This window comes from Amblyomma mixtum, chromosome 4 (assembly GCF_055824585.1).
Source record: "Amblyomma mixtum isolate Tamu chromosome 4, ASM5582458v1, whole genome shotgun sequence".
NCBI classification, from domain to species: domain Eukaryota; kingdom Metazoa; phylum Arthropoda; class Arachnida; order Ixodida; family Ixodidae; genus Amblyomma; species Amblyomma mixtum.
Window position 1 is genome coordinate 64,625,210 of NC_143015.1, and position 27,890 is coordinate 64,653,099.

The 27,890-nt window shown below is 44.0% G+C and overlaps 1 protein-coding gene across 1 annotated transcript; it reads right to left on the reverse strand.

Moving 5' to 3' along the window:
• Positions 1 to 6,476: 6,476 nt before the first annotated feature.
• On the reverse strand, positions 6,477 to 26,075 carry LOC149346630 (uncharacterized). The gene is made up of 9 exons (XM_089541403.1): positions 26,019 to 26,075; positions 23,313 to 23,504; positions 22,388 to 22,613; positions 17,744 to 17,897; positions 16,115 to 16,221; positions 14,031 to 14,181; positions 11,365 to 11,547; positions 8,936 to 9,052; positions 6,477 to 6,692 (listed from the first exon to the last, which is right to left on the reverse strand). The coding sequence occupies exons 2-9, from the start codon at positions 23,461 to 23,463 to the stop codon at positions 6,477 to 6,479; spliced, it is 1,305 nt and encodes a 434-aa protein (XP_089397529.1). The 5' UTR covers positions 23,464 to 23,504; positions 26,019 to 26,075.
• Between the last annotated feature and the right edge of the window lie 1,815 nt (positions 26,076 to 27,890).

Consider the following 27,890-nt stretch of genomic DNA (forward strand, 5'->3'; position numbering starts at 1 on the left):
GTTGCCAGCTCTCTTAGCGGTAGCGAAGACTCCGAGTCAGGCGTCGGTGAGACTAAGAAAACGCTTTATATATTATGTACAGGGCATAATATAGTTCAACATCGGCACGGGGGCCGAGAGCTACACAACGCGACTGTTCTCGCACAGCGACGATTAGCGAGACACCAGCACGTCACACCATCCGACTCCACTCGTGAGCAGCACTGGACTCACGGTGGGTCAGTCACTCGGTCACTCCGTCACTCCCTTCCAAGCTGCAGCGTTGGGGCTTATATAGCCTGAGGAACGGTGGCCCCTCAGAACTGGCCAATCCAAAGGCAGCACTCGACGGCAGTCCGAAAGGACCAATCAGCGATCGCGCGGGCCAACCGCTTCAAATTTTGCCGCGCGCGGTGGCGTCCGGGAGAGAAGGAATCTGGCGCCTCGCTGTCTGGCCTCTTGCGACAGGTTCAGGCGTGTTGCTTGCAGATGCTTCTCCTTAGGACTCCGCTGCCGTACGGCGCAGCATCGTGGCTTGTCAGGGAGCGTTAGGGCGCGTGCCTTGCGGCGCAGCACCAGGGCTTGTCAAAAGGGACGCTCGTAGGAGAAAGTTAGCGGCCGGCAGAATTGGAATCCGGGCGGGTTTCCCGGCATGACAGCGGCTAAGAAAGGAACCACTCTTGCCCGGTTACTTTTGGCGAAGTCTGTACGTCCTTTTAGCCTGCTTTCTGAAAGGCCTCCCGAGCGAATTGTGGGCAACCTTTTTTTTCCAAAAAAAAAAAGTTTTTTTTTTCAGTTATAACAGCCATCCCCATTGTTTCTGTCTCACCATTTACCTTACGTGCCGATATTCAATAGACACCACAAAAAAAAATTACAGTTATGAGTCAGTTTGGCCAAAAACTGAAGAATTGTTGGCCCTCGAACGCGTGCCCTATTAATTTCCCTGCACTGGCGCTCAACAACACAAGGAGGCGTTTCATGATCGTAGGCGTTAGAGTCACTGGAAGCTTTGCCAGAGTACCACATTCCTCCTCCGCAAGCCTCCGGACATGGAAGGTATAAGGCAGCCTCTGCCTATTGCATCCATACAACAATCGTCTTTGTGCTGCTAAATTTTTGTGCCCTCGCAACGTAGTTATTTTAGGCGATAATTTAAAAGCCTGCGCATTTACGAACGCTCAAAACCGACAATGTCGTGAACTAACACTTGCAATAAACAATAAAACAGGAAGCAGTACTTTTAACATTGTTTAAGGAGCAACTTGTGCTCTTACGCAGACTCTAGAGCACAGCCCAGAGCCACCGAAAGGGCACAGCCCTGTACAATGTACTATTTGTATTTTCATGGAGCCCCTACTCCAGTTTGTGTTAATGACGTGTGTCGGTGTGTGCGTTCAAGACACGAACTTCACGTGCGTCTGCTCACCGCGATGCGAGCGCCAGCCAGTGTGTGTGTCTGTGTAGACATCAATTGTATTATGCCAACATCAACCTTCATTCGCACTTTCCCTTTCCTCCCCTTCCCTTTACCCTGTGTGGAGTAGCAGGCCAGGGCCATGTTACCACGGGCCGACCTCTTCTCCTTTTCTTCTCATTAAAATTCCTTTCTCTCTCTCTCTCTCTCTACCTGGTATGGCTCAATCCACCTGTTGGCAACACTAGTCGCTCGGCGGCATGCCGGCACGGGGAAAACAAATGGGGCACTCTGAAAATTTTTGCCAGCGACTCTAACTGAAATTAGGATAGGATAGGATAGGATAGGATAGGATAGGATAGGATAGGATAGGATAGGATAGGATAGGATAGGATAGGATAGGATAGGATAGGATAGGATAGGATAGGATAGGATAGGATAGGATAGGATAGGATAGGATAGGAAAACTTTTTATGTCCAACAGAAAGAGGGCAGCTAGTGGGCTGTTTCAGCATTATCGTAACGGCGCGAAGACGCACGCGTGAAAAAAGGGCACAGGCAATGCGTCCTGTCTGTCCACTTCTTCACATCCGCTTCTTTGCGCTCTTCCCATAATGTTCAGCAGTCGTCATACCTGTGTCCTCTTTTTGCCGTCCACGTCTTGCGCCGTTCCGATAATGTCCTTCAGTGTTTCATAAGTAAGGCTTTTTGGCGGTCTAGTTGGTACATATTCATTTTTGAAAGGCTGTGCGCTAAAAAGACGTTCACATGAAAAAGGATAGAGACGACAGGAAAGAAGCGAAAGACCGGAAAGAAGTAGTGTTTCACGACCACGGTGTACTCTTTCATTAGAAGCTATCGACTGCGTCGGTGCTATGGCATAGGCGGTTGTTTCCGTGCTTTGAAATTGCATGGCACAGATGAGAATTTCTGTGCTTCGGAGTTTTACGACCATGGGGGACACTGTCATTAGAGGCTACCTTTTGTGCCGGAGCTATGACACAGGCGATTATTACTGTCCTATATAGTTATGACAGGCATGAAAAGCACAGAACGGCACATGCACTCAAAAAGGACAACGAGACGCTGTCGTTAATCAATAGGCGCATACAGCAGACGCATTACGTAATCCAGATGGACATTGCGATAGCTTTTTAGTTTTCTTGAGTCTCTGCTAGGTTCTCGAACAAAAATAAGCTTCGTACTGTTTGGGAGGCGCCTAAACATGCTTTCTGATACTGCAGCGAAAAAATAATTACAGCAGACAACTGAACAATGCAGATGCAAAAGCGTTATAAAGAGTCTCATTATACGTCGGCTTCGTTAATTGACATGTTCATACTAAATATGCACCCACCCGGATGTCAGGCAGTAGTAGTATGTACCGATATTAGCAATCCTTATGGCATATGTCTTTTTCTTCTGAACAATTCACCAAGATTGTTTCAACAAATTTTAGAGCACCTTGAGCATCTTCAGGGAAAAATATTTGTGACACCACCTGGGAAGGTGATTTTCAGGGAACGAACTCAATCCCCACTAAGAGTCTGCTCTTATAGAATTTTCTCAAAATGTAGATTGAGTGTTTCCCCTATAAGGCTCTTGCCGAAAAAAAATCGGCAACCCAAAAAGAACATTAAAGCCAGTACTCTTCCCACGTCACCTGTCGACGAGCGTCGCTGACATATTGTGGTTTTAGTTTACGTTCCCAACATTTCAAGAGCTTGTACATCCTTTAGCTGTCATCCCAAATTTATAGGTATTCTCGTGTCATTTTTAGAGCGTAGCTCGACTCACCGGGGTGGAACTTCGGAAAACGCCTCATGCCGTTACTTTGACCTTCAAGATCAGACAAGGTCAAAAAGACTAGTCGCTTTCGCTGCTGAGTAATGTCTAAGCTGAGTGTATGGCACGTGATCAGCCATGAGTTTGAATCATTAGTTAAGTATGCAGTTAAGTCGACGAATTATTCGGCTGAATTAATTAGCAGTAATTAGTTAATTGCAGATAAAACCAAACTTCTCGCTATAGCACCTAGTCACATACCACTGGAAAGCTTAGGCAAGTGTGACTGCACTGTGTTAATTAGCTACCCGAATTGATAGGAGCTAATTAGTTAACTGCAATTATAACCAAAACCAATCATAACCACAGAGCTAACGCTCAACTAACTAGCAACAAAACAAACTAACTAGGTTTAAACGAGTAAAAGCGCTGCCAATTTAGTGCTCTTTGTCTCAGTGTGAACCTGAGCCAGCTTGCCAAGCTTGCATAGTTATCGCATTTCTCTTACAGCGCACGTCGTCCGGTATGGTTATGCGAGCGAGGTGAAAAACCGATAAGCGTATTTTAAAGGCCACCCACTAGGGGCCTCTCTTAATATGTCGCGATGTAGGGTCCCGTCATGGCACCTTAAGAGAGGCCTCTCACTCATCCGTAAAGTACGTGAGGCACATTGCTTCCAGAAGAAAGCGCTCGCCATGTGGTTGTCTGCTCAAGCTCGTAGTTGTTTTCATACTGTGTGGCTCACCATGAGTCTGAAGCAACTGGTACAATGTATCGGCACCTTTACTTCCTAAGGCACAACCCCTCAACAACTCAGATTTCTCATTATTTTCTCTCAGTTTCCGTATGAACTACAAAGGGTAACGCCGACACGCTATTCAAACCAAGAGCGTATGTCACCATCTCAGCGCAGTAAGCTTAAAGTCAGCACTGCAGGGGAATGACGTCGCCAGCTGCAATGAACTTCCTTAGCATGCTACCTTTGGAGATACCAAAGTTTGATTGCCCAACAAACTAGATGCCGACATGTGTTATGCTTATACGCTTGTTGAAAACTGGGATTTCATCCAAGAAAGCAGGGTTTACTTAAAGGAAAATTGTATATGTCTTAGGTTGAACACCTTGTACATACTAACATAATAATGTGCTCCATAAAACTGCAATGACTAAGATGCAAGTCATATTGAGCGCCTGTGGGCACGGCGCAGGGCGAGAAACGAAACTGGAGTCCAGTTTGGAGCCCACACATCGCGTTTTATAGCCACAAGAAAGGAGGAAATGAAAAAGAAAACGACCTTCCCACGCAAGCTCTGCCAGTTACACAGCGTTCCGACTGACACCTCCCAGTTAAAAGCCTTCCATCACGGCAAATCAACTCAGCACCTCTGAGGAGATGGAAAGATGAAATGGCAACGGCTACCTGTAGACTGGATGGAATGTTGCCGGCTCGGTTCTCTGTGCATGGCTCGCCCCACAGATCAGCTGATGCCGCACAACAGTACTCCTGCACCAGAAGTACTGTTATGCCTAAGCTTATGTCCCGCAGTCCCCTTTCCACTGGACTTTCTGCCCAAAAGCATGCGCCGCGTGCGTGCATGTGTTCGCCTCTCGCATCAGCGGCTGCCTTTATCGTCGACGCCTTCTTCCCGAGCTTATCTCTTTCCTTCGGATGCATCAGATGTCGCTGACCCTCACAAAAATGCCACAAGTGATAAGACTTGCAAAGTGACTAGCGCAGGAAGTGGTAAAGCTCGGTACGTTAGAGCCATTTCGGCAAATGTAGGTAGCCTTTTCTTCACATTCATACTATAGAACGAAAGCTACGCCTGCTTGGTAGAACAGATGGAGCTGGTAACATCGTAACAAAAATTTGCTTCCTTTTCAATTTGGTTGGTTGGTTGGTTTATGGGGTTTAACGTCCCAAAGCGACTAAGGCTATGAGAGACGCCGTAGTGGAGGGCTCCGGAAATTTCCAAACCTGCGGTTCTTTAACGTGCACTGACATCGCACAGTACACGGGCCTCTAAATTGCTTTTTATAATGTGGTGGCGGTGGGTGGGACGCACATATGAACTGAAGTTGCTAGTATACTTTTGTTAGAACGTCTTATAAAAAATACCATTAGAAGGAAACTCAGGAAAGACATTTTATCCTTCAAAACACGCCTGAAAGAGAAGGCGGGTAGTCTTTCAATAAAGCCTTTAGACATCATAACCCTACTTTTCGGTCAAGGGAGGTACAACCACTCTCCCCTGCCATTTTGCGGCAATCGTCTAAAATTTCCTTGATGTGTACACGTCATGAGTTGGAAGTGTGCTATCAGAGGAACAGCGTACAGCGTAAATACAATACTGAAGAAAATATTCCCGGCATCACTATACTTGACATGCATCCATATCACGACTCTATGCGGAAGGGGTCGCAGAAATACCATGTTTAGCGGAGTTGAAATTTCTGCCAAAAAAAAAAAACTAGGCATTCATAGCTAATTATCTTCTTCAGTACTCTAATAATAACTTGCATTTTGTTTTGTTACAAAGATTTTGGAATATTTTTGAAGGAAGGAATGTAGTTTTAAAACATTAGGCGGAGAAGGCGAGAACAGGAGGGTAGCTTCCGTCCTATCCTCGCCTTTTATACGAGATGTTTTGAAGCTACATTCTTTGTTTTAAAAATGTGCGCCCAACTGGCACCCATTCTAAATTGTTAACGTTTATACTAATAATTCAGTTAGCAGCTGAAGATGGTGGTCTGTTCACCTGGGAACTGTACAACGTTCGCGCTCGGATTCCTACACGCCGGTCCGTCTACTCTCCCAGTTTCGCTCCCGGTCACGAGTACGTATCCCAGCAGCCGCTGACTTTTTTCAGAACTAACTGCGTCCACCAAGCAAAAGTCCCTATATCATTAGGTTGGCGCCAACTGCACCCGAAGAACGACTGTTCAAATCAGTTACAGACGTGCCAACGGCGGCTGCTCACGTGAACGCTCCACGGAGCGAAGGGCCACATGATGCCCACTTACGTTCAGCGGACAGGTTTATTGCGGCTACCATAAAAACAAAGAAAATTACGAATACAAGTAATATGAAATAAATCGGGAAGAGAATATTTTGTAGCCACACTGGAAGCTCGACTGTTGAATCCCTCGTTGGAAGCCTTTTCAGCATCATGTTACGGAAAGTTTCAAAAGTATAGCAAAACGCCGATCAGTCACATGCCATCATTGGTTCACCTTACAGACCCAAGTTTGCCTCCCGGTTTCAAGTACGCTATTAAAGTATAAAATCCGTTGATTAGGTGATGGTAAAGCACGGTTCAAGTTGGCCGCAGTCTCTCAAGTCGTCCCTGAAAAAGTCGCGCATGTTCTTGAGCATCCTAACACGTCGAAATTGGCCACGGGTAAGGTTTAGGCCCGAGCACGGAGCTTCTTCAGCGTCATACTCGATATCGTAGACGGCGATGCCCACGGGCAAGGCCAGGTTATTCTTCGTAATTTTGGTCCGGCAAGCCTGCAAACCACGGGAAAAACACGTCAAATAATACTCCAACACGCTCTCTTGTTGTCAACACGTGTACTACTTCAGCCGCAAAGCAAACATCAGCTTAGCTGGGTAACATTAAATAGGACTTTACGCGTACTCCCTGTAATCAAGAACCGGGAGAGACGTTGTGATTCAGATTTAAAATTGAACGGTACCTTCTAGTTCCTACTTTCAAGTAGGTCATTATTATTTAAAGCCAGCCGCAAAGAAATAAATCAAAATATTTGTGCGTGAAAAGCAAATCCTGGGCCGCAGGCTAGTCGAATACGAGTAATGAAATCAATTAGGGCGTCAAAATGTGCCAGTTGGAGTAGATTCATATTGAAAAGCAAGCGCAAAAAAAAAAACGCGTGTTTGTGTTGCGCCATGTTTGTCCTCTAGTCTTTTCGGTCCGTGTTTTTTTTTTCCGATGGTTTTTCGTATACGAGTGATTGGCTTAATTTCAGCGAATTGCCTTTAGCGGCAATGAATGCTCTTTAGACCGAAATGCTTTGGTGAAGCTTTTATCCAAATAAGGCTAGAGTGGTTAACTAGTTGAAACAAATAGCCATCAAGCGACCGCGAAGTGTAGAGGATGGTCGTTGGAAGGGCACTGCTGATTATTTATTGGGTGATTACCTCCTCGACGCAAGCTAAAGCTGAGGAGAAAGCTGCCCGCCGAAGTCTCCCAGAAATTATACTGTAAACTTCATGCGCGAGGTCGTAGTTAGTAATTTGGTATATACGTGATTAGTATACTTTGTAACGCGAGAAAATGGCGCTGTAGACACTGGACGCAATCAAGGGGGGCAAAAAAAACGGCATTTTTGTTTTTAGGCCCACGGCTACCATAAAAAGCACCTTAGGAAAGGGAAGAAAAACTGGGTAAGCATATAGGCTTAACTGCCGAGGGCATCGGCCGCAGCGGAGCAGGATAGCCACGTTCAGGGATGGAAAGAGCTGCAGAAAATTTATTTTGCATGAAAAAAAATATATATAAAGCGACCGGTAGTTTTTCATGCCTCTCTTTTATAGAAATCCTCCAATGGGAAACATATTGACACAAGGTGTAGAGATAAATTTAGTTTGGGAAATTAACAGACAATAATTTGATGAACAAACCATTCAGCTTCTAACATGTTTGTGAAAGAATTCAGGCTTTAAAAATATTGGAATGTTTCACTTACACACCAGAACTGTGTATTGGTTGTTCTTGTTGTGAGTATGAAACTTTTGTGCAGAATTTCTGGTTCATGAACATAGCGTCACCACTTACGCTCTTGAAGTCAATGCAGTCAGCGGACTCATTGTTTAAAGCATGTTTCTGATGCAGCTTTAAAGAGCAACATGCAATAAAGCAAGTGTAGGAGACGCGGGTGCCCATCATTGCTATCTAGAGTCCGATTCATTGCCGCGTACAACTACTATTACAAATACTGCACCGTGACTAGAAATTATACTAGGATACATGTGGCGGTGCTCAGTTCTTTTGGGGCAAACTATACCATAAGGCATTTGAAGAGAAGTTGGAGGCAAAGTGTCCAGCTACAGAATTATTTTCTCCGTGTTTTTTTTCTCCGATGGTATTCCCTTTAAAAACTTAGGCTCACTTGACTCTGTCCTGGGTGTGCCTCACCGCACAACACACTCCCGTACTTGATGTCAGTGTTCAAGCTGGCAATCTAGACTTCTTGTGGCCACCGTCGTACACTTTCACGCTGCAACGCTCATGGAGGCTAGGTCTTTTACCTAGACAGGCATGTTTTAAAACAAATATTATGTCAAATGCGAGAACCCTAATTTAATTTTTTTTTATTTTTTTTACTTGCGACGCTTAATGTTATAATTCTCTTCTCGCTGTATGGCTGCAATGCCTCCGTTCCGAGGCGACATTTCCTAATTACATGGAGAGTTAAAAAAAAAACAGACCAGTCGGTTTTGACCAAAAGGTGCTTTGTATCATGCAATCAGTCCTGTATTGTTTTAATTAAATAATTATTTTGAAAAATTTATATATCGAAATATTCAACAGACGGAAGTCAGAGGAACGTCGATAAAAAAAAACACTGGTTAGAGGCATTTGTTGGAAGCCTCACCTTAGAACTGGACCTCCATGAAACTGGGCAATAGCTTCAAGGCACGACCCAGACGCTTCCTCCTCCGGGTTATGCGGTCTTGATCTCATGAAAAAAAAAACCTAAAAGCCAGCGTAAAACCAAGAGGTGCATCACCTTTCTCGCCAAGGTGAATTTGGTGTCCAGTGTAGCAGTGCGATTGAGGATGGGACTGTATGCATATATGCTCGCCGCTTCCTCGTTGTACTCGTAGCGACTGTATAAGCTGCACACCTGAAACGCACATCGTGGGACACATAATCACTATATACAATGACTATCATCCATAGCTAACTTTAAGTCACCATATCTCATTACACTATACAGCTATGACTTGTACGCTTTGCTGGTGTCGAAAGTTAAACCCCACGCCACCGACACCAATAATCTACGGTTTATCAAAGGACTCTGGTTCGACTCCGCCAGCAGATCCTCATCAGAGTACTGAAATTTACTACCCTACTGAAAGTTCCCATAAGACGAACGTTCCATAATTCCATATGTTTACATAAGAAATTTTATGGAGTCAGTATGGAGCATGTAGAGTAGTTAGACTACATATAAAAGCACATATGGAAACTTACGGACTCCATATGAAGTCATGTACACTGCACAGAAGTATGGAAATAATGTGCACACCACAAGAAAAGAACGGGGACGAGACACTGTAGAATGCTTTGGAGCCCGTACAGACAAGATGTATATTTACAGGTATTCTTCCATACCTTATGGACTCCATTTTCCCATAAACCCATACAAGCGGGACATATGGAATATTTCAGAAGGTACAGCTATATTTAATTATCTACCAATATTCAAGACAAGCGAGCTAACGTTCTTTCAAGACCTCGATACAAAGCTAGAAGAGCCAATGCTTTAGTAAGCATGTGAGAGCACATTCTAAAATGAGTTCGATTGTTGCAGGCCGACCTGCATTGAATAAGAAGTAAAATTGCTTACAAAAGCTCGATCTCGCTCAAGCACTTTGCTTGAAATAACTTTGAGATACATTTTCGTCAAAATTAGCCTTTGTAAGACGTTTTTATTTATTTATTTATTTATTTATTTATTTATTTATTTATTTATTTATTTATTGTACCCTCAGGGCCAAAGGCATTACAGAGGAGAGTGAGTTAATTAGGATAAAGAACAATGAATATAATACAGTGAAAACAGCTAGTACAAAATAAATTTTCTCCAGATTAAAACAAACAACATTCACAAAGCGTAAATAACATAAAATCAATGTACATAACACAGTGGAAACAGATATAACACATGATCAACTTCTTTCAGAATAAACAATGCTAGCTATTGTGTCGTGGAAGGTTTTGTTATCTGCAATGGCTGCAATATTGGGGGGAAGGCGGTTCCATTCCACAGATGTGCGAGGAAGATATGACTGAAAAGAAGATTTGGTGTGGCATGTTGGGATGCCAACCTTGTGGCGGTGATCGATGCGACGTGAAATGTATTCTGGGGGTGATATGAAATAGTCGTGAAGCGTAACGTGATGATATAGCTTGTGGAATAGTGTTAGGCGACCAATTTTACGGCGAGATTGTAACGGTGGGAGTGACACGTTAGATTTCATGGCTGTGATGCTTGCCATACGGTTGTAATTTGAAAGAATGAAGCGAACGGAATTGTTTTGGACTAGTTCCAAGGAATATACAAGGTTATCATGTGTAGGGTCCCATACTGATGCTGCGTATTCTAGTTTAGGACGTATAAGTTTAGGACGTTTAACTGTTTGCATTGAGCATCTTCACTGCGGTGAGTCCTTTGGTCCCCAGTACTTACGGATACCGACGGTATTTCCCATAGGTGCAAGTTTTTCATTGGCTTTGTGCTCACCTTCTCGGCTCAGCAATACTTGGAAAAAACGTTTTGAATACTTTTCGTACTGTCTAAAAAATGATATTCATTGCGGTCTTGGACCCAGCGTGCCTTATATTGCGAGTAAAACAAAATCATGGTCACCAAAATTCAGTAGTTTAACCCTTCCAAGTTGTATTCACAGACCTATGTGCACTGAAAATTTTGTACTGACCAGCTCTTCTCTGAATGTCTAACCTATATAAGTAGTTTTTTTTTTATGTCTATTGAATTTAGTACTCGTTGTGCTGCAAAGGATGTCCTCTTTCAAGCTGGCTTGCAAATTCAGTAAATATTTTTGTTAGCACAGGGCTTCATATCACTTCCTTCGACACAATAGCGGAGATATATTTTGTCAAAAATGCTGTTAATAAATTTATTATTCACAGCGTTAAATTCATTTTGAAAAAAATATTATTAGCTGAATCATTAGGCACGTAATAAATGCTGGTGCTTCCATCTGATAATTTTCAACTGTTCTTACAATTGGTACAACTTCCCTATTTACAAACACGTTCTGCAGACCGGTGCTGACTGCTTAGCCGCGATGAAATTTGTCTGAACAGAAGCGGCGAATGATGCCTGACAGTGTTCAACCGATCGCTATACTGTACTGAGTTTAATAAATCATTTCTGAGGTGTGCTGAAGACAATTTAAGACAGCTTACCGAATATGGTGGTAGGTGTGTAAATCCTCCGAATGGCTCGCAAGGCGAGAATAGCTCATGAGGAGACGTGTAGCTATTCACGGTACCCTTTGGCTTGTAGAAGTTAGCCCGCATCGTGAAGGACATCGCTACCGGCGTCCCGGTTGCCTCCAGGACAGTTCTTGCTGCGAAGACGCTAAGTGGCTGGCCGGCAAAAAAAGAGACATGAAGATAAGATGAAGGCTGTACAATAACGGTAAGGGTAGAGACAAGTTCATCGACCTCCATTACATCGAGTAATTCATCACAAGCATGTTATCAGCGCACCTGACATCCATGACAATATTACAGGTAGTGACCGTTAATATGCTACCTCATTTCCGATTGATTGAAAATCTTTACTGGGCGAAATAGCGGACTTGGAGAGTCGGTGGTCGCCATCTTTCACCCATGCCTCGGACACTGCCACAAACAGACGAAGACAAAAACAGGACAATGGCTGTTATTACAATAACAATATAGGGTCGATCATTCCACGTGAAACGTCCCAGACTACGCCCCCTCCCCCCCAAAAAAAAAATAAAATAAAGTTTTTCCCAGATCCCAAAACAGCCCCCGCAGCGCAGATTCTTTTGAAAAAAAGTTGGTCTAGTTGGCGATTGAGTGAATAGAGTTCCAACGAAACAGTTTTCTAAAAAAAAAAACTATTTGGTCACGTGACCACTCTGTGAAGTTTCCGCGAAGAACCAAAAGTTGGTTGGGAGTTTAAAAATGTTAATCAAATGTGAAAGGGAGTATAATGACAGATATTAATTTAGAATATTTCACTTGCGTTCTTCTTTATTCTGACTTCATTAATGAAGCCTTGCAAGAATATTCCGCATTTTCTTGACTCAGCAAAGAAAGAAAAAATGTGACGTTTTAACACCTTTTCTGCCTCAATGTCATTCACGTCTTTGCCGCAATAATTTTTTTGAGCCTTCAACTCTTTCTAAAGTTTATTCTAAAATACTTCGAATATGGTTAAGCACAATACTTTTGAAGAAAATTTCTTCAAAAGATAGAAATACGTGAGATGGATCATAAAACATACTTTGTTGCTAGTAAACTATAAATTTCAATTCGAGCAAACTTTGTTTCAGGCTTGTTTGAGGGTTGCATGGCGAAAGAATAACGAAACAATGCGTTCTGTGCACCGGAATTGTGCATCGAGACGTGTACGTGACGTCATGAAAGAATTTTGATCAACATGCCTTTCTAGCTTTGATGCCAGCTTTCCTCGCACTGCTGCCTGGGCGTGCTACTACTACGTTAAGAGTCGATCCCCTCCAGCGTGTCACTATAGCGCTCAGCAACCGCCATACATTTCTGAACCTGGTAATATTTATCGGCCCTAAAGTAATGCGACGGTACACTAAAACTGTACTGGATATGGAAGAAGCGCATGGTAACGAGTTGCTTAGAGTAATGGCGAACAAAGGTTTTAAGAGAAGACCTCCGTTTTTTAATTCAGCCAGAGTATTTGGCAAAACTCCATTAGTTTTCTAAAGCGCCCTACGCACTCAACATGCAAAGCAATGGAGCCTTCTCTGAAATAAAATTTCAATATCTTCTCAATCCGAAACTACTCATTTACTCTGGTTTCGCACATCCGAATTTTAAGGCGTATGTACACTGTGCACTTTTTTTTGCGTTGCTTCATATCACTTCTGACACTTGCAAGCTTTTCTCTAATAGAACAGCAGTAGCACGTTTTCGCATCTTGTAGAAGGTCACAGAAAACGTTATCTTGAAGATACCACATACCGAGACATTCTTACGCAGAGAAGGCGAATAGCTACAAGACGACTGTATGTATTTCTGTAAGACAGCAACTAAAGAGGCTATTAAGTAAGGATTATTCGTTGCAGGACTGACAAGATTAAATAGAGATACACGGGAGAAATGTTAACTATCAACTGCAGGTCAGTTGTCATTCAGGGCTCTTCCAGTGTCCCTTTCTTTTGTATAGTTTTTAAGGCGAAAGCCTTCAATGGCTCATACTGTCGTCCGTTAACAAAGCGCGTCACACGCGTATAACTCTGGAACTAAAAAAGGATAGAAGAAAACCAATAATTGCTTCACATAGAGGAGAAAAATATTAGCCTAGAAGCTAAGTTTGATGACTGTAGATTAATCAGTTAATTAATTATGGGCAAAAATGTCGACATTGCATCGAAATAGCTCAGACGTCGATATAGCCACGGGAACAATGTGACGTCACATCCACCAGAAGTCGTCACGGCGTAGTGCAGATTGTCACAGAATAGTCGGGAAAACGTCGGATTTGTGTTAGATGGAATAATGTGTAAGTAAGCGCAATTAACACTCTTAAGATCTGCGAAAGATGTAAAATTTGGGTATCGATATAGCCACGGGAACAGTGTGACATCACATCCACCGGAAGTCGTCACGGAATTGTGTCCTCGACTTTCTACTCTCAGCTCTTTGGGTACCAAAGTGTCCTCGCAATTTTTTAACATGCTATGTAGACCTTAAAACGCCTCAACAGGAGCCTAGTGCAAATCAGCTCCATGATAAGGCTAGCGAATGATGTTGATGCTGAAAATTTAGCAGATAATAGGCAGACCTCAAGTGTATTATTAAGCGCTAACTTTAGAACATGCAGGAGGTATATTCGCACTCACGAGATTGGCTCTGTCTGGGCGACCACCGGAAGCCTTGCTTACTGGTCCCTTGAGAATGGTCGGAGGTAGAATGAAGCAACTGTCCGGGTACACGTCCTTGTACGTGTGGTGGGACACGAAGACAATCAAGGACGGCGGGTGCTTGCGGAGGCTGTCGAACACAGTTATGGTATGATGCGCTTGGTCTTTGCACTGTGCCCGTGATCTCGCAAATTAGCTTATAGCTCTAAATAGACCGTGCACGTCAATCGCTACGTCGCAGAAATTTCGGCAACTTCACAGTCAGTAAAGAACGGAAGGAATTTGCAAAAAAAAATTTACGGAACGCTTTAGCCGCCGCGGTGGCTCAGTGTTTACGGGGCTCGGCTGCTGATCTGAAAGACGCGGGTTCGATCCCGGCCGCGGCGGTTGAATTTCGACGGAGGCGAAATTCTAGAGGCCCGTGTACTGTGCGATGTCAGTGCACGTTAAAGAACCCCAGGTGGTGGATATTTCCGGAGCCCTCCACTACGGCGTCCCTCATAGCCTGAGTCGCTTTGGGACGTTAAACCCCCATAAACCGGAAGACTTTAGCTCGCCTTAAGTGTATGAAGGGATAGCTTTAATAGATCAATGCCCATATATGCGGAATTGGTAATTCTCTACTTTACATTCACAGATCCCTGGGAGTCCTCGTACCCCTCCTGGCGCAGTGGTGCGGCGGTTAAGAGATACGCCACTGCCCTGCGAAGGCAGGTGCTGCCACCTAGGGGGGCTTGTGAGACTCAGGTTGCTCTCCGTGAGAAACTTCTACAGACCAACCAATAATTTAACTGCCACCTGCCACGGTGGGTAGTTCGCTCACAATCCGCTGGGAAGATTGTGATGACATCACAAAGTGACGTCATCACAAAGTGACGTCACCTAGGTGGGCAATCTAGGCTGGTTCTCTGAGAATTTCGTGGATTTTTCGGTTACGGCCGTTAAAGTCAACGCGGCTTTCCTGCGATACGGAACCCTTAACGCTGACGCGTTAAAATTCCTTCGTGATTTGCTCGATAAGCGCCCCAAGCTTTCATGAATAAGTGCTTTGGTTTTGTTTTGGGGTTTAATGTCCCAAAGCGACGCTGGCTACGAGGGACGGCGTAGATTTAGGGCTAAGCCAAGTACGATACGCTGTCTTCCCGACATTCCCTCTTGTTTCCTCTCAATGTGGTTTATTCTAACTGTTGACGACAGGTAGTTTATCAGTTTAATTTTGTGCTTAATAAAACTACAAGCAATGACATCATAATGCAAGACATCAATTTCCCAAAAAGACTTTGAGCAGTGCTTTCAGTGAAATGCTGTGCTTTTAGCGCGGTTACGAATGCCTGAAAATTTCAAAACATTATCGCATAAGTAATGGATCACACTGCCGTGGAACTATAATAAAGCACTTTCCATTAGCAGCAAATAGCTTCGCATTCTATCCCCTAATTACGCCTGAAGGCAGGTTTACATGCAAGCGACTGGGCGATTGAACGGCGCGTCGCAGTGAAAATTTCCAACTTGTTGAAACCTGGCCGCTCATCGCAGCGACAACTCAAAACAGGTTTTTCCGCCGCGGCAGCAGGATTCGCTAGCATTTTCGCTTGCATGTGAAACAGGCTTGAGTTGCAAGCATGCGAATCCTTATAGCTAATTTCACTGGTTTCTATTTTCTTTCTGTCTTTAAAACATAGAGCATAACATATTTTCATTACGTTTTCATCTTCCTACAAAGCCCTGAGAGCTTACAGTTCCAGCGCTGTCTGGTTCATATCCCAACGTCTACAACAACAAAGCCAACTTTTATTCTTATGGCACTTTTTTAAAGCACTTTTTCGTGTTCTTCCACTTTTCTCCCCGTAACAATCCCCCTTACCGAAGAAATAATGTCACTGTTTGATTACCATATTTATAGCCAGTGAAATGCAGGTATGATTGCTTCTTGTTTATGTGCCATATTTTCTACTTTGATTGTGACATTCGCTTCTTCTTTGCTGTTTAGCTATTCTACCTTCCTTTGTAATGAATCTAGTTCCAACAGCAGGTGAATAAATAAGTAGGGCCACTATACATACATCTCTGTAGGAGGATTAAAACTTCGCCTCCCCCTCAAAGCGATGCCAAGGACTGTGAAAGAGACGCGTGGACCCACGAGCTTGAGTTGAACTTGGCGGCGGATACGCTGTAAGAGGGAAAACATTAATCTTTACTATGCTCATTTTCCAGACTTATTGCTGGTCATTTCTTTCTCTGCTATTGTTTTGTGTGTTCTTATTCTCGCCTTTTAGGCTCACTAGCGGAAAAAACGTTTTGGCGTATTGTTATTTTGGGTTTGAAATTTATGTTTTAGTACATTTGTGTTCTTTTCGATCATTTTGCTCTGAGTGTTAGAAGAGCTTTCCATTCCTAGTGGCACGTTGCTTGTCTTTGTGTTTTGTTTTATCGCTGAGCAATTGTGGATGCATGACACGCGGTTTAATTCGTGTGTGCCCTGTGTCATTTCGCTGTCGACTTGTTTTTTATTTTTCGGTCTGGTTTAAAGCTCTACTTCATCTCCTTTAACGTTGCACCCGGTCAGAAGTTATTCTAAAAGCATTTTTTATAGTTTATAGACTACGATTTTTATGGTTTGGAGCAGCGTATGTTTTACATGGCGGTAGCTTTCGTAAGCTACAGCACGGAGCACAAAATACAGTTTCATTTTACGTGGAGCCGTTTCTTTCATTTATGTACACTACGGTCCACTGTATAGCCTACACGCTTCGCGGAGAGCTGCCGCCAAGAACATGTGGGAATTCTCGGCACAAGGCGCATACGCATTAAGCATGGAGGCTGGTCTTTCCGCGCATGCGCCTTGGGCCGCTCGTTCTCACCGCGTCTAAGCAGCAGGACTTGGTGAAGCGCGGAAGGCACGCGATCACGTGTTCCCTTTAACAGTGGACCATACTGTACCTTGTGTTTTTATTGCGAAGCAATACTACTTTAGCTACCACATCAGCCCGTCAAAACGCGAGGTGGTGACCGGTTGACCTTTAGCATGACGTCTGGTGTGACGTCACACCATCTGTGTAAAAACGGGGCCCCATCTCACGCCGTCGCGATGCGAGGCGGTAGGCACGGAGCGGCGGCCTAACTCCCGCTCCTCTCACCAGGGGCGCCGCGTTCGGAGTGACGTCACACCATCTGTGTAAAAAAAAACGGGGCCCCATTTCACGCCGTCGCGATGCGAGGCGGTAGGCACCGAACGGCGGCCTAACTCCCGCTCCCCTCACCAGGGGCGCCGCGTTCGGAGTGACGTCACACCATCTGTGTAAAAACGGGGGCCCGGCTCGAGCCGTCGCAGTGCGAGGCGGTAGGCACGAAGCGGCGGCCTAACTCCCGCTCCTCTCACCAGGGGCGCCGCGCTAGGAGTGACGTCACACCATCTGTGTGACTTCACCACAAACCAAAGTATGACCACAAGCGGTACAATAGCAGAACCCACGTATTGCTTCGCAATTACCAGGCTTAACCAAGCTAAGCCACCACCAATTTTTTTTACTCCTTTCTGCCGTCTTCAAAATAGGTTTTAGGAAAAGAAAAATCACTCAAATGCATGTAATAACAGTGCTACACAAACCAGCTCGTATCTTTTTCTGTTATTTGAAGAACAAAGAATCCTAAGACCTATAATATGTTCCGCTCGCGCATCTGCTCAGCCGCACCTCCAAAATCTTGGTAAATGACTGCAGTGCTTGTCTCGAGGTGTCGCTGCCGAACGCATTAAGTACGCCAAAATGCAACACTCCTTGCTGGTAGAGGGCGTCAATTCTCCTTTCGAAACTGGGCGCTTTGGCGTCGACTTGGAAAGTACCCTGGCTGCAGGAAAAAACAAAGCGAAAAGCAACCATCAAATTAACTAATCCTGCATTGGTTATCACACCGCCCATTCCTATTGGCTTCCTAGCCACTAAAACTTGTGTCTGAATATTTCAATTCAGTTCTGTTGCAACCACTGCCTCACCATGTGTCTCACAATTTAAGTTTTAAAAAATAAGTTTCCCTATGTTCATAAAAATACTGACACGTTGAAGAAACATGACAGATTTAAAATTTGTTTTTGGTATATTAGAATGTTCTGACTAGAAAAAAACTTCTTATCCTGTGTCCTATAAATGTGCAAGGTTACGTCATGAACATCATAGGTGTTCCTGTGACAAAATACAGCAAACGCGCTGTAATGCGCTTCAGACACTAAAAGGCTGCAGAAAGAGGCCCAACGCAGAAACATTTAAACAATATATATATATATATATATATATATATATATATATATATATATATATATATATATATATATATATATATATATATATATATATATATATATAATTCTTACAGATTTGAATATTCTTATTCCAACTGAAATACAAATATCTTGGGTTGATGACTAATTCATGGGATTGTAACAGACGTGGTATCCAGCAGCAACATGAGAACGGCAAACTCTTGTCTAGGGAGGAAGTAGTAATCACTCTGTAAGGCATGTGCCATCGCACCTTCGCTGTACCACAGTTTCACTAACAAAAATTTCTTGAGACGGTCAATAGACTGCCCATAGACTTTTGTCTATGAAGTTGACAGACTGCTGACTATCAATAGACAAAAGGAAATATATATATATATATATATATATATATATGAAGGCAATAATCTATGAGAACTTTATGGACAGTCTATAGACTTTTTTTTCTAAGGGAGTGGCTCCCGGTGGCGTTCGCCTGAATCAGGGAACAACCCAGGGATGCACCAGCGAGAGCCTTTGGTGTAGCAAAGTTCCCAGGTTGACAAGAACGCTATAGGAAAGTTTAAAATGCTAAACACCTGTTTCCAAAAATAAAGGAGAAATGTTTACAACACCTACATTCCGAGTGCGCTTCTATATGAAGTGGATATGGCTTAACTGAAACAAAAAAGCAACGCTGTAGCGAACGGCGGTGGCTATGCGTTTCAGCTTGGGCGTGCAGGAGGAATGGCGCCAGGAGTGCGCGCAGCTAGAGCCGCGCGTTGCCCCGGCTGCGGAGCTGGTTACGACGGACAACGGCGACGCCGCGAAACGCAGGAACTGGCGCAAGAGCTGCGCTCTAAAATTCGCTTCAACGTCACTTCAGTCTGCTCGTCCATTATTCACAGTGTTGACACCGCCCCATGGCATGGGGTGGAAGTACTGTACAGTCGAGCTAATACACCCGAGTCGACCTAATACACCCCGAAGATGCAATCATCCCTCAGCCCTCGTCTGTGGTTGTACTTCAGCCTCGTGAGACGCCTTCTTTGCAAGGAGCGCAGATTGACGATGCAGAAAAATGGCGCGACCTGTTTGACCGCGTGGTTGGGCTCGACTCCTAGGATGACGCCACAAAGCTGACGAACATGCATTTTGCGTTCGATGGCCAAGCCAGACCCTAATAGAGAAATCATGAAAATTCTCTCGTGACTTGCGACTACGTTCTCATGGATTGTCTCGGATCCAGCTCTCGCCCTAGTTCATATTTGCTTGCGTGGAAGAAATAAAACGCCTGCTCCGACCATCGAGAAGACATTCGACGCCTGCACTCAGCAATACCAACCAAACGGCCCCAGCAGCTCACGACAACCGCCACTAGCGACAGCTTCCGGTTAGTTAAGTGCTAAATTGTCCGCGAGGAACGGCGTTGACTGGTGCCGTCTTCTCCACAGCTTCAGGCAGCGACTGTCGTGGATCGTGCGTGACGAAGTCGTGCGTGATCTCGGTTCCCCTTAATCGTTGAATGGAATGAAAGCCTAAGCAATTTGTTCAACGTAAAATTTTCTTATGTTTCCCGCTCCCCACTTCAGTGCCTTAAAAGCCGATGCGGATAATGAATAAGTAAAATAAGCTATGACTTACGCCGCTTCCCTACGTAATCCTAGTCCCCAAGAGACGCACCAAGCAAGTCCCATTCGACATGAACTAGCCGTGTTAGAAGGCATGCCCAGGCCCCGCCGCCTAGATCACGATCGACGCTCGAGGCCGAAGCCGAGGTAGTGTAACGACTGGAGCACCCATGACAACCATCCACTGTGCTTACAATGCGAAGAAGTCGGCCGCATCCTGCGAGACTGCCCTTACAAGTGTATGGGCCTTCGTGGTCTCTCCTTCTTCGACCGCGATTCGGGCAGCGGCCAAGTGAAGTCAAAGTCTACTCGCGCCACACCGAGTACTCGTCCAGCCGTTCATCGGGGTCATCATCGCCGTCATACGCAGACTTCACGTCACCAGGCCGTAGCAACGCAGCGCTCATGCTCAAGGTCCCCAGCCTCAAGGTCCCCAGCTAAAGCTCGAAGTCAAAGTCCCCAGCTCAGCTCAAGGTCTCCAGGTCATGCTCAAGGTCCCGCAGCGCAGCGCTCAAGGTCTCCAGCCTCCGGAGGGGAAACTAAAGTAATCAACCTTTGGAGGCAGACGAAACAAAGAATATCCTCCATCGCCAAAAACTCAAGGTCACGCCGCATCCCCTACGACGACGCTGCAAATGGAGATTACCCGGCAGCAACGTGACGAAACTTCAATATGACGATGCTGCCACACAAAAAGGACAACGATCCGCTCAAGCCGCAGTACCAATAACCGCCCAAAGCTTGATGCCACCCAGAGACCGACATGAATTTCAGAGCAAGAACCTCAGACCTAGAAGTGACTGCTGCTGACCACAAATTCACTGCTGTGGTTAACACAAGAACGGACTATTCTGCGATAAATGTAATGTTCGCCGCGCAGCTGAAGACGGGGATGCCTTGGGACGGCCCACCAATCCGGACAGCTAGAGGTCACCTTATTATTCCATTGCGATGATCCAACACACGAAGGACGGTCAACGTGCGTATATGCAAGCTGTGTGCCTGCGACGATTTCTTGGTATGGGCATCCTCACTGAACGTCAAGCAATCATCGGCCTTCAATTTCAGACATAATAAATAACTGCTGGCTATTTCGACGAGTTACGTGCACTGGAGAGGTTGCTTTGCCTGCAAACTTCACAAAAGCGCATGTATTTTGGCGCGATGTAGCCAAAAATTTTTGCACCACAGCGCCGGTAACCGAAATTTCAAAATTCTAGAAACTGATATGCACATTAATTGTGGTGGGCTAACTACATGCCTCCAAATAATTAAGGAGCCTAACAGTGAGAGTTAAAAAGTTAACTATTCAGTATTAGTTAGCCAGTCTGCTACTTAGCACGTCTGAGCTGTATTCTGATGTACTACATCGCTGACAATGTTATGTCGAAAAAAAAAGCGCTCTTCTAACTCAAAAAGCCTAATTTTAAAAATTGTGTAAAATATTAGGTGAAACAGCCTGTATATATAAAGGCAGAATATCCCTAGGGACATGTTTCTTAGGACAGCGTAATCTTTATCCACTTCCAGTCCCCTCCCCTTTAAAAACTTGAGGATAGTTGCTTAAACTGAACAAATTACTTATTTCACAGGCAATAAATACTCCGAGTATATGTAATCAGCAACCAGGAAAGCCTTATTTTATATATATACACACTAATCTTTGATTGAGTTGTGTGGAACAACCTGCGGACTTTGCATCAAAACAGCGGTGTGGTTCGTTTTTGCCTGGACTGAAACTGAGCCCTCTCCACCTTATCATATGGTAACGAGCTGTACTACCGAATGACTGAACACCGCCACAGTATAATCTTGATGTCTGCAGTGCTATAACGGCACAGGTAGTCTCAACTGACTTGAAATCAAAAAGCAAAGCTGCAAACGTATCTCATACGACGCCTGTGGCTAAAATTCAGCAACACTTTCAACTCCTTTACTACTCCAGGTTACATCCATTCAGCATTAGAAATCTGCGTTCAGTACTTTCTTGTTATTATTTCTGCACTGATTTTAATTTTCTCGATAAAAATTCACGCACCCTTTTTTTTTGTAAGAATAAGAGAAGGGCCAATTCTTTTTTGTTGGCACCACGCACTGGCCCAAAAATTGATGCATCTGTTTAATAGAGTAACGATCAAGACATGTTCCTGGCATGTAAGAGTTATTAGCCTACATAGGACATATAAGTCTTCACAACTACCGCAATTTTCCGAAGCATTGCACAATCGTATGCACTAAAACCTATAGCTGCAGTGCAGTTGAACGGAAGTATGCTCACTTGAATATTCTTGCATGACGTACCATGAGTTAAACGTTAAAGTTAGCAATAATTGCTCCGTATTCTCCTAGTGAAACCCTTCACAGCAAACAGCAAGCAGCGTTTCTCGTCTGTAGTATGTCCTTCCTCAGCTGCGCCTCGCAATCATGCACTGCCCTTCACTGGTTAAACTTACTCATTGTCAAACGAGACCCCGATGCCTGTTTTCTTCATCGTCGTCGCCAGTTCAAGGAAGTGCTCGAGGCCGGCCTCGTAGTAGCTGCCGAGACGGTTTCTGCCGTCCCGATACAGAGAATCATAGAAGAGGAATTCACATAGCCCATCTTCAGGCAGCTTGCTTTCAGGTTCGAACTCGTTGCTGATGGTGCATAGGAAAGTATAGGGGTCCACGGTCGCCGATCCTGGAAACATTAAATTGTTCGTGAAATGCGAATAAAAGTATGGTATGCACAAAACAACACTGTGTGATGTTATTATCATGTAAATCATTAACACGGAAATTTGACGTGTGAATCCTCCGATGGGCTGCGATGTGAAGAAGCTACGACACTCAACGTCTTCGGGCGAGAATTTATCTCGCCTCCATGAAAGTCTTTAAACCTGCCTGCCTGCTGAAGTCACGTAGCGTGCTCATAAACGCAGCTTCATCAATCCCACAGACCCCGAAAACGCTGGGACAGTGTCCGATTAAAATAGGGCGAAGCCGCACCTAGAGGCGATAGGCAACTTCAGCGAGCAGCGGCATGGAGTCTGGCGAAAGTGAACTAGAAAGTGCAAGTAGTTTAATAAACGTAAACCGTGAACTTAATAATCAACAAAAGTCAATAATGGCCTCAGAGCGGCTCGCTTTGTGCAGAAAAGCCCAAAATAAGCCTAAAATCTCGGTCGAACAACACAAAGCACACGCGGACTCGCAGCGACTGCAAGACGCAAAATGCCTCTTGTGTAGTGGTCTAGTTCCGCTGTACCTTTGAATGAATGGTCTATCTGTCCATCTCGAAGACTGTATTGTCTTTCTTCAAAAATGACAGCAACTATTATACAGGTTTCAGCTTTTTACGGACGCGACCGGAAGAAAATGTGCGTATTTAGTTACTCACTCGTCGTCCTGGTGGCGTGTATTACGCGTTCTGGCTGTAATGTATTCCTAGGCCTTCTTCCAGTTTTGGCATTGTACACAGCGAAATAACGATCGGAAAACGCGGGCTCTGGAATCATTGCCTCCATGGTCACATGCCCGATGGGTTCCATTTTGTCGCCATCAATCACGACTGTCGCAGCAGCACGATCGCCTGATGGTGAAATAGTGAAATAAAAAAAAAACTTTAAAGGTGCTTCTTTGATGGCGCAAACATTAGTTCGATCGTAGACTTCAGACCTAAAAGCTTGACAAACTTTATGCGCTAAACTTGCACTCGATAAGCGACAATGCTATCTACACGCTTGATCTGTTGCTGAACCGTACGGTAAAAGCAAGAATATTATTCAAAGTACTCTTGAAGTGCGTGCATGTGGGTACTACTAGCACAATTATTGGTAGATCAAGCTCACATTCGGACGAGGGCGTCTTCAAAATCTACCCAGTCATCCTGTTTGCACGGAAGCCATGATCACCCTAGCTGGCCAAAATTCGTAATCTCATATCCTAATGCTTTATTGGCTCGTAAAATAACCGCGTAGACCTAGGGTTTTTCTCTTCTCATAATTCTTGTTTCCATGAACAGATTCACAAAATTTCTTCTTTCACTCCCACCTTCCTCTCTTCTCTTACGGCGTGGTTCAGGTGTCCACCGAGATATGTGAGACAGATACTGCGCCATTTCCTTCCTCAAATACCAATTCACGAATTTTACCTGAAATGAAATTGAAATTGCTTTTTGACGAAAGGAAATAGCGCAGTATATGTCTCACATGTCTCGGTGGACACCTGAACCGTGCCGTAAGGGAAGGCATAAAGGAGACACTGAGAGAAGGAAGGAACAGGTGCCGTAGTGTAGGTATCCGGAATAATTTCGACCACCTGGGGGTCTTTAACGTGCACTGACATCGCACAGCACACGGGCGCATTTTGCGTTCCGCCTCCATCGAAACGCGGCCGCCGCGGTCAGGTTGGAACCCGGGTACTCCTACGGGAATTCCTACGGGATTACTAAAAACAACTTGTGTAATTCCAAAAACTCCATTCAAGTGCTTATCATCCTTCAGACCAACCCGTTCAGGTTAACCGCCGACAAGAACTGAGTAAGGAGCACTGTTCCGAAAAAAAAATTCAGGTCGGCTCACAACACTACAGCGCTTTTAGTTTCAACTTTTCAGAACTCTGCATTGCAGATTTTTTTTTTTTTCAGGATGGAGCTTATTTCCTTGAGATCCCGAATCTGACAACGTCGTTGTGGTCATGGATAACATCTGTACCAAATTGGTGGGCCATTTTCAACTGAATACGGCTGTACTGCGCAAACCTAGCCTTCGCTGCATCCCATTATCATCCCCATGTTGATTCAGTTTCAAGCAGTGCCAAAACAGGTAAAAATACTTAGGCTTTTTACGGAGATTTCAAGCGCTTAATGGAGAGGACCGCAAAGGGCAGCCACTAGTTAAGCCATTCAAAGCGTGTGAAAGCTGCGCCTAGTGGCATAATTGGGACCTCACTTCTACATTACAGAAAGCACCGTTACCGAAAAGAAGGTTTCTTTAGGTTTCAATTTGAATTGTATTCCTCTTGAAGAGCTCGAATGGCTTCTCTCGAAAAAAAAAACCCTGTTTTTCACATTGACGACAGTGAACTCCGAGAAATAGAAGAAAGTTATGGACAGAAATTATGAAAAATAAATAAATTCCGGACATGCTCTTCAATGGGAAGCGTCCCCATGCTTATTTTATATAATGACTGCCTCATACCCCGTTCTGCCCCCGTAGCTTGCTTCTGATGTCCTGCAACCTATTGAAAAAACACCTCCCTCATGGTGCTTAACTACTTTGTCAGAGAAGTAAACTTTACGCACTTTGGTTTGTTCTATCCGGCTACCAACGCCATGTTTATTTTACTTTTATTGAATCAAGGTATGCAAGCATTTTATAAAAGGTGGCTCACATTTAAAGGAGCCGACAAATAATCTGGGACTTCTAGACAGCGCTTGCGGAGCTTTATTGGGAGACCTCGCGTTTTCTGGAGTAACTAACTGCGCATATGACAGACCAGATTTTCACTACGGGATGTAGGTTCTACCTAATCTGTCGCACAAGTGGAAGGCTGCGGCTTCTCAGTGCCTGCCTCAGTTCAAAAGCCCATTGTTTCAACAATTAGCGTTCAAATTAAAAAGGCAGATGTAAACCACTTTCTGGAGACAAAAACGCCCCACTTCAAGCTGCAATAATTTTTTTTCAGCGACTTAATATAGGAAAGGGACTGTGTTCTCCATTGTTTATTGACGCCTTTCAGAAAACAAAATAGAAAACTCACCGAAACCTAAAGAAAGTTTTGTTTTTAATTTATCCGCCTCATAATGTAAGAATATACGCTAATGAGTCGAAACTATTTTCCTGTCCATGGTCGACACGAGGACAATTTGTAATTGGTTTTCCGCGAGCAGTACACATTGCGCCATGTACACGTGCCGTATTATTCACCATTATCTACTAACAACTGAAATATGTTTCACCTATGAAGAGGATGCGGAGAATTTTTACTTGCATTGCGAATAATCAAACAAGGAAAACGTGCTTAATGTGACAGAACTGAACGACTACCCAACCAGATTTTTGGGAGCTAAATATCCTGTTGAAAAAAAGCCAGTATTCATTACCTTTTGACAGCGATCCAACAAGAATAACGGATGCACTGAGGACACACAGGAATAAAAGAACACATACGATGATGTACCACTGTAGTCTTGAATTTTTTGCCCTGCAAATAGGCCAGCATTGAATCGAACACAATTAGAACAATAAGATTTCTGATTAACAGGAGCTCGTTTAAGGGAAAGATTAGAGTAAGTACCGGCCAAGATCCAGAGAGTGACAAACTCTGTCTCGTAGCAAAAAGTTTGGGTGTTTCGCTTTCGATAGATAGGGTGTCCGAATACCGGATGTTTCTTAAGTCACATATAGCCATACTTGAGCAAATAAGTGAATATAATCGCAAATTTTAACTACCCAATAAAATTCTCGCGAATTTCACCCGTTAAACAAACAAAACACTACCCACTCGTCATAATACAAAAATAAAATATATCTTCCGGTATCCGGAGTGTTCGAACTTTCCTCAATTTTATTTGCACCCGCTCACATGCTCATTTTTTCTTCTTTTTGTGTATGCATTGCATATAGCATTGCCCGAAGTACGTTTGAATGCTTACGCGTTCTTCGATTGCTGCGCTAGGTGATTTTGTGTGCAGGCTTCGATTGCAAGAGCATGATTGCATCAACTTCATCGCCAGTTTAACAACACTTACACGAACATATCCTTCGCGCTCTGCTCATAACTGGACGGTACCTTTCGTACGAACGACGTTTGGCCAGCAAATGCTCGCACATACTCTCCCCACTCTGTTAAACTATTTTCGCCAAAGTAATGTTAATATTGAAAATGTTAATAAGAAAACAATACATTGATTCTTCCTCTCACAAATGTAATTTTTTCTGGTTTCCTGCAGTGTGTTTCCTCCTATGTCTTTTTTGTATTTTTGGGGTTTGCTGCTATTCACAATTGCTGTTATTTGCTGATCATGTTTATCCTTCACATTGTGTCTTTGCCTTTAACACACACACAAAAACTGAACTATGTTAGTAAAAGCTACAATGCCTGTAAATGTACTCGTACAACTGTTACTACCGACACCTCGCTGTCTTGCCATGTAATGGGGCCCGAGCGCCGTCAATAGAATTAACGTTCACTTTTTGTCTCGGGTCCCTCATTTCTTACTGAAATGGAAATAAACTTCAAACTTCAAACTTCAACCTACACTGCTTCATGACACGGCCAAAATAGTATAACAATTTTATTCATATTTTATAGATATTTCATTCTTTCCTCGCTAAGTAGTCTACTGTCAGGATGCTGCAACCTTTATAATATCTCCCGCATTCAAGAAGGTGCGGCTGGTAGGGAGAAGAGCATAATCGTAGCAATCTGCCATTCTATCAATAATGCCGGCAATTTCAACTTTATCCGGCTTTTTCTTTTCAGTTTGCTGTCACCCCTGCCTCGCTCCATATCTTTTGTAGCTGTCGCCATAACCGCCAAGTCCTATTTTATCAGTACACTTAGCGCCCTCTCGACAAAGATTTACTTTACAGAGGTGCCGGCAAGAAAGTAATACGAAGTAATAAGAATAAACTTACATAATTCAGGCTGGCGCGGTGTGATTTATTGGTTATCTGTGCACTCTTATTACACATAAGAAAGTGCGATGTGCTAGGTAATGTGCAGAACGATGTAATGAGCTTCTCAATGAAGCCATTCGTCGCAGTACACTGTCAAGAATCTAAATAGCTCTCTATACAAGATTGCTAACCGGATATATCACTCTTTTCAAATGTGAGCATTCATTTTAGGGAGAAAGTTTTCAGAAGTGTAATTTTGTTTTGCAAAATGACGTTTTCCTCTTTCACAAGGGGCCGTGTGTCTTGCTGTCAATCCTGCGACGCAATAACTGACCAAAAGTCTCTTAACCTCA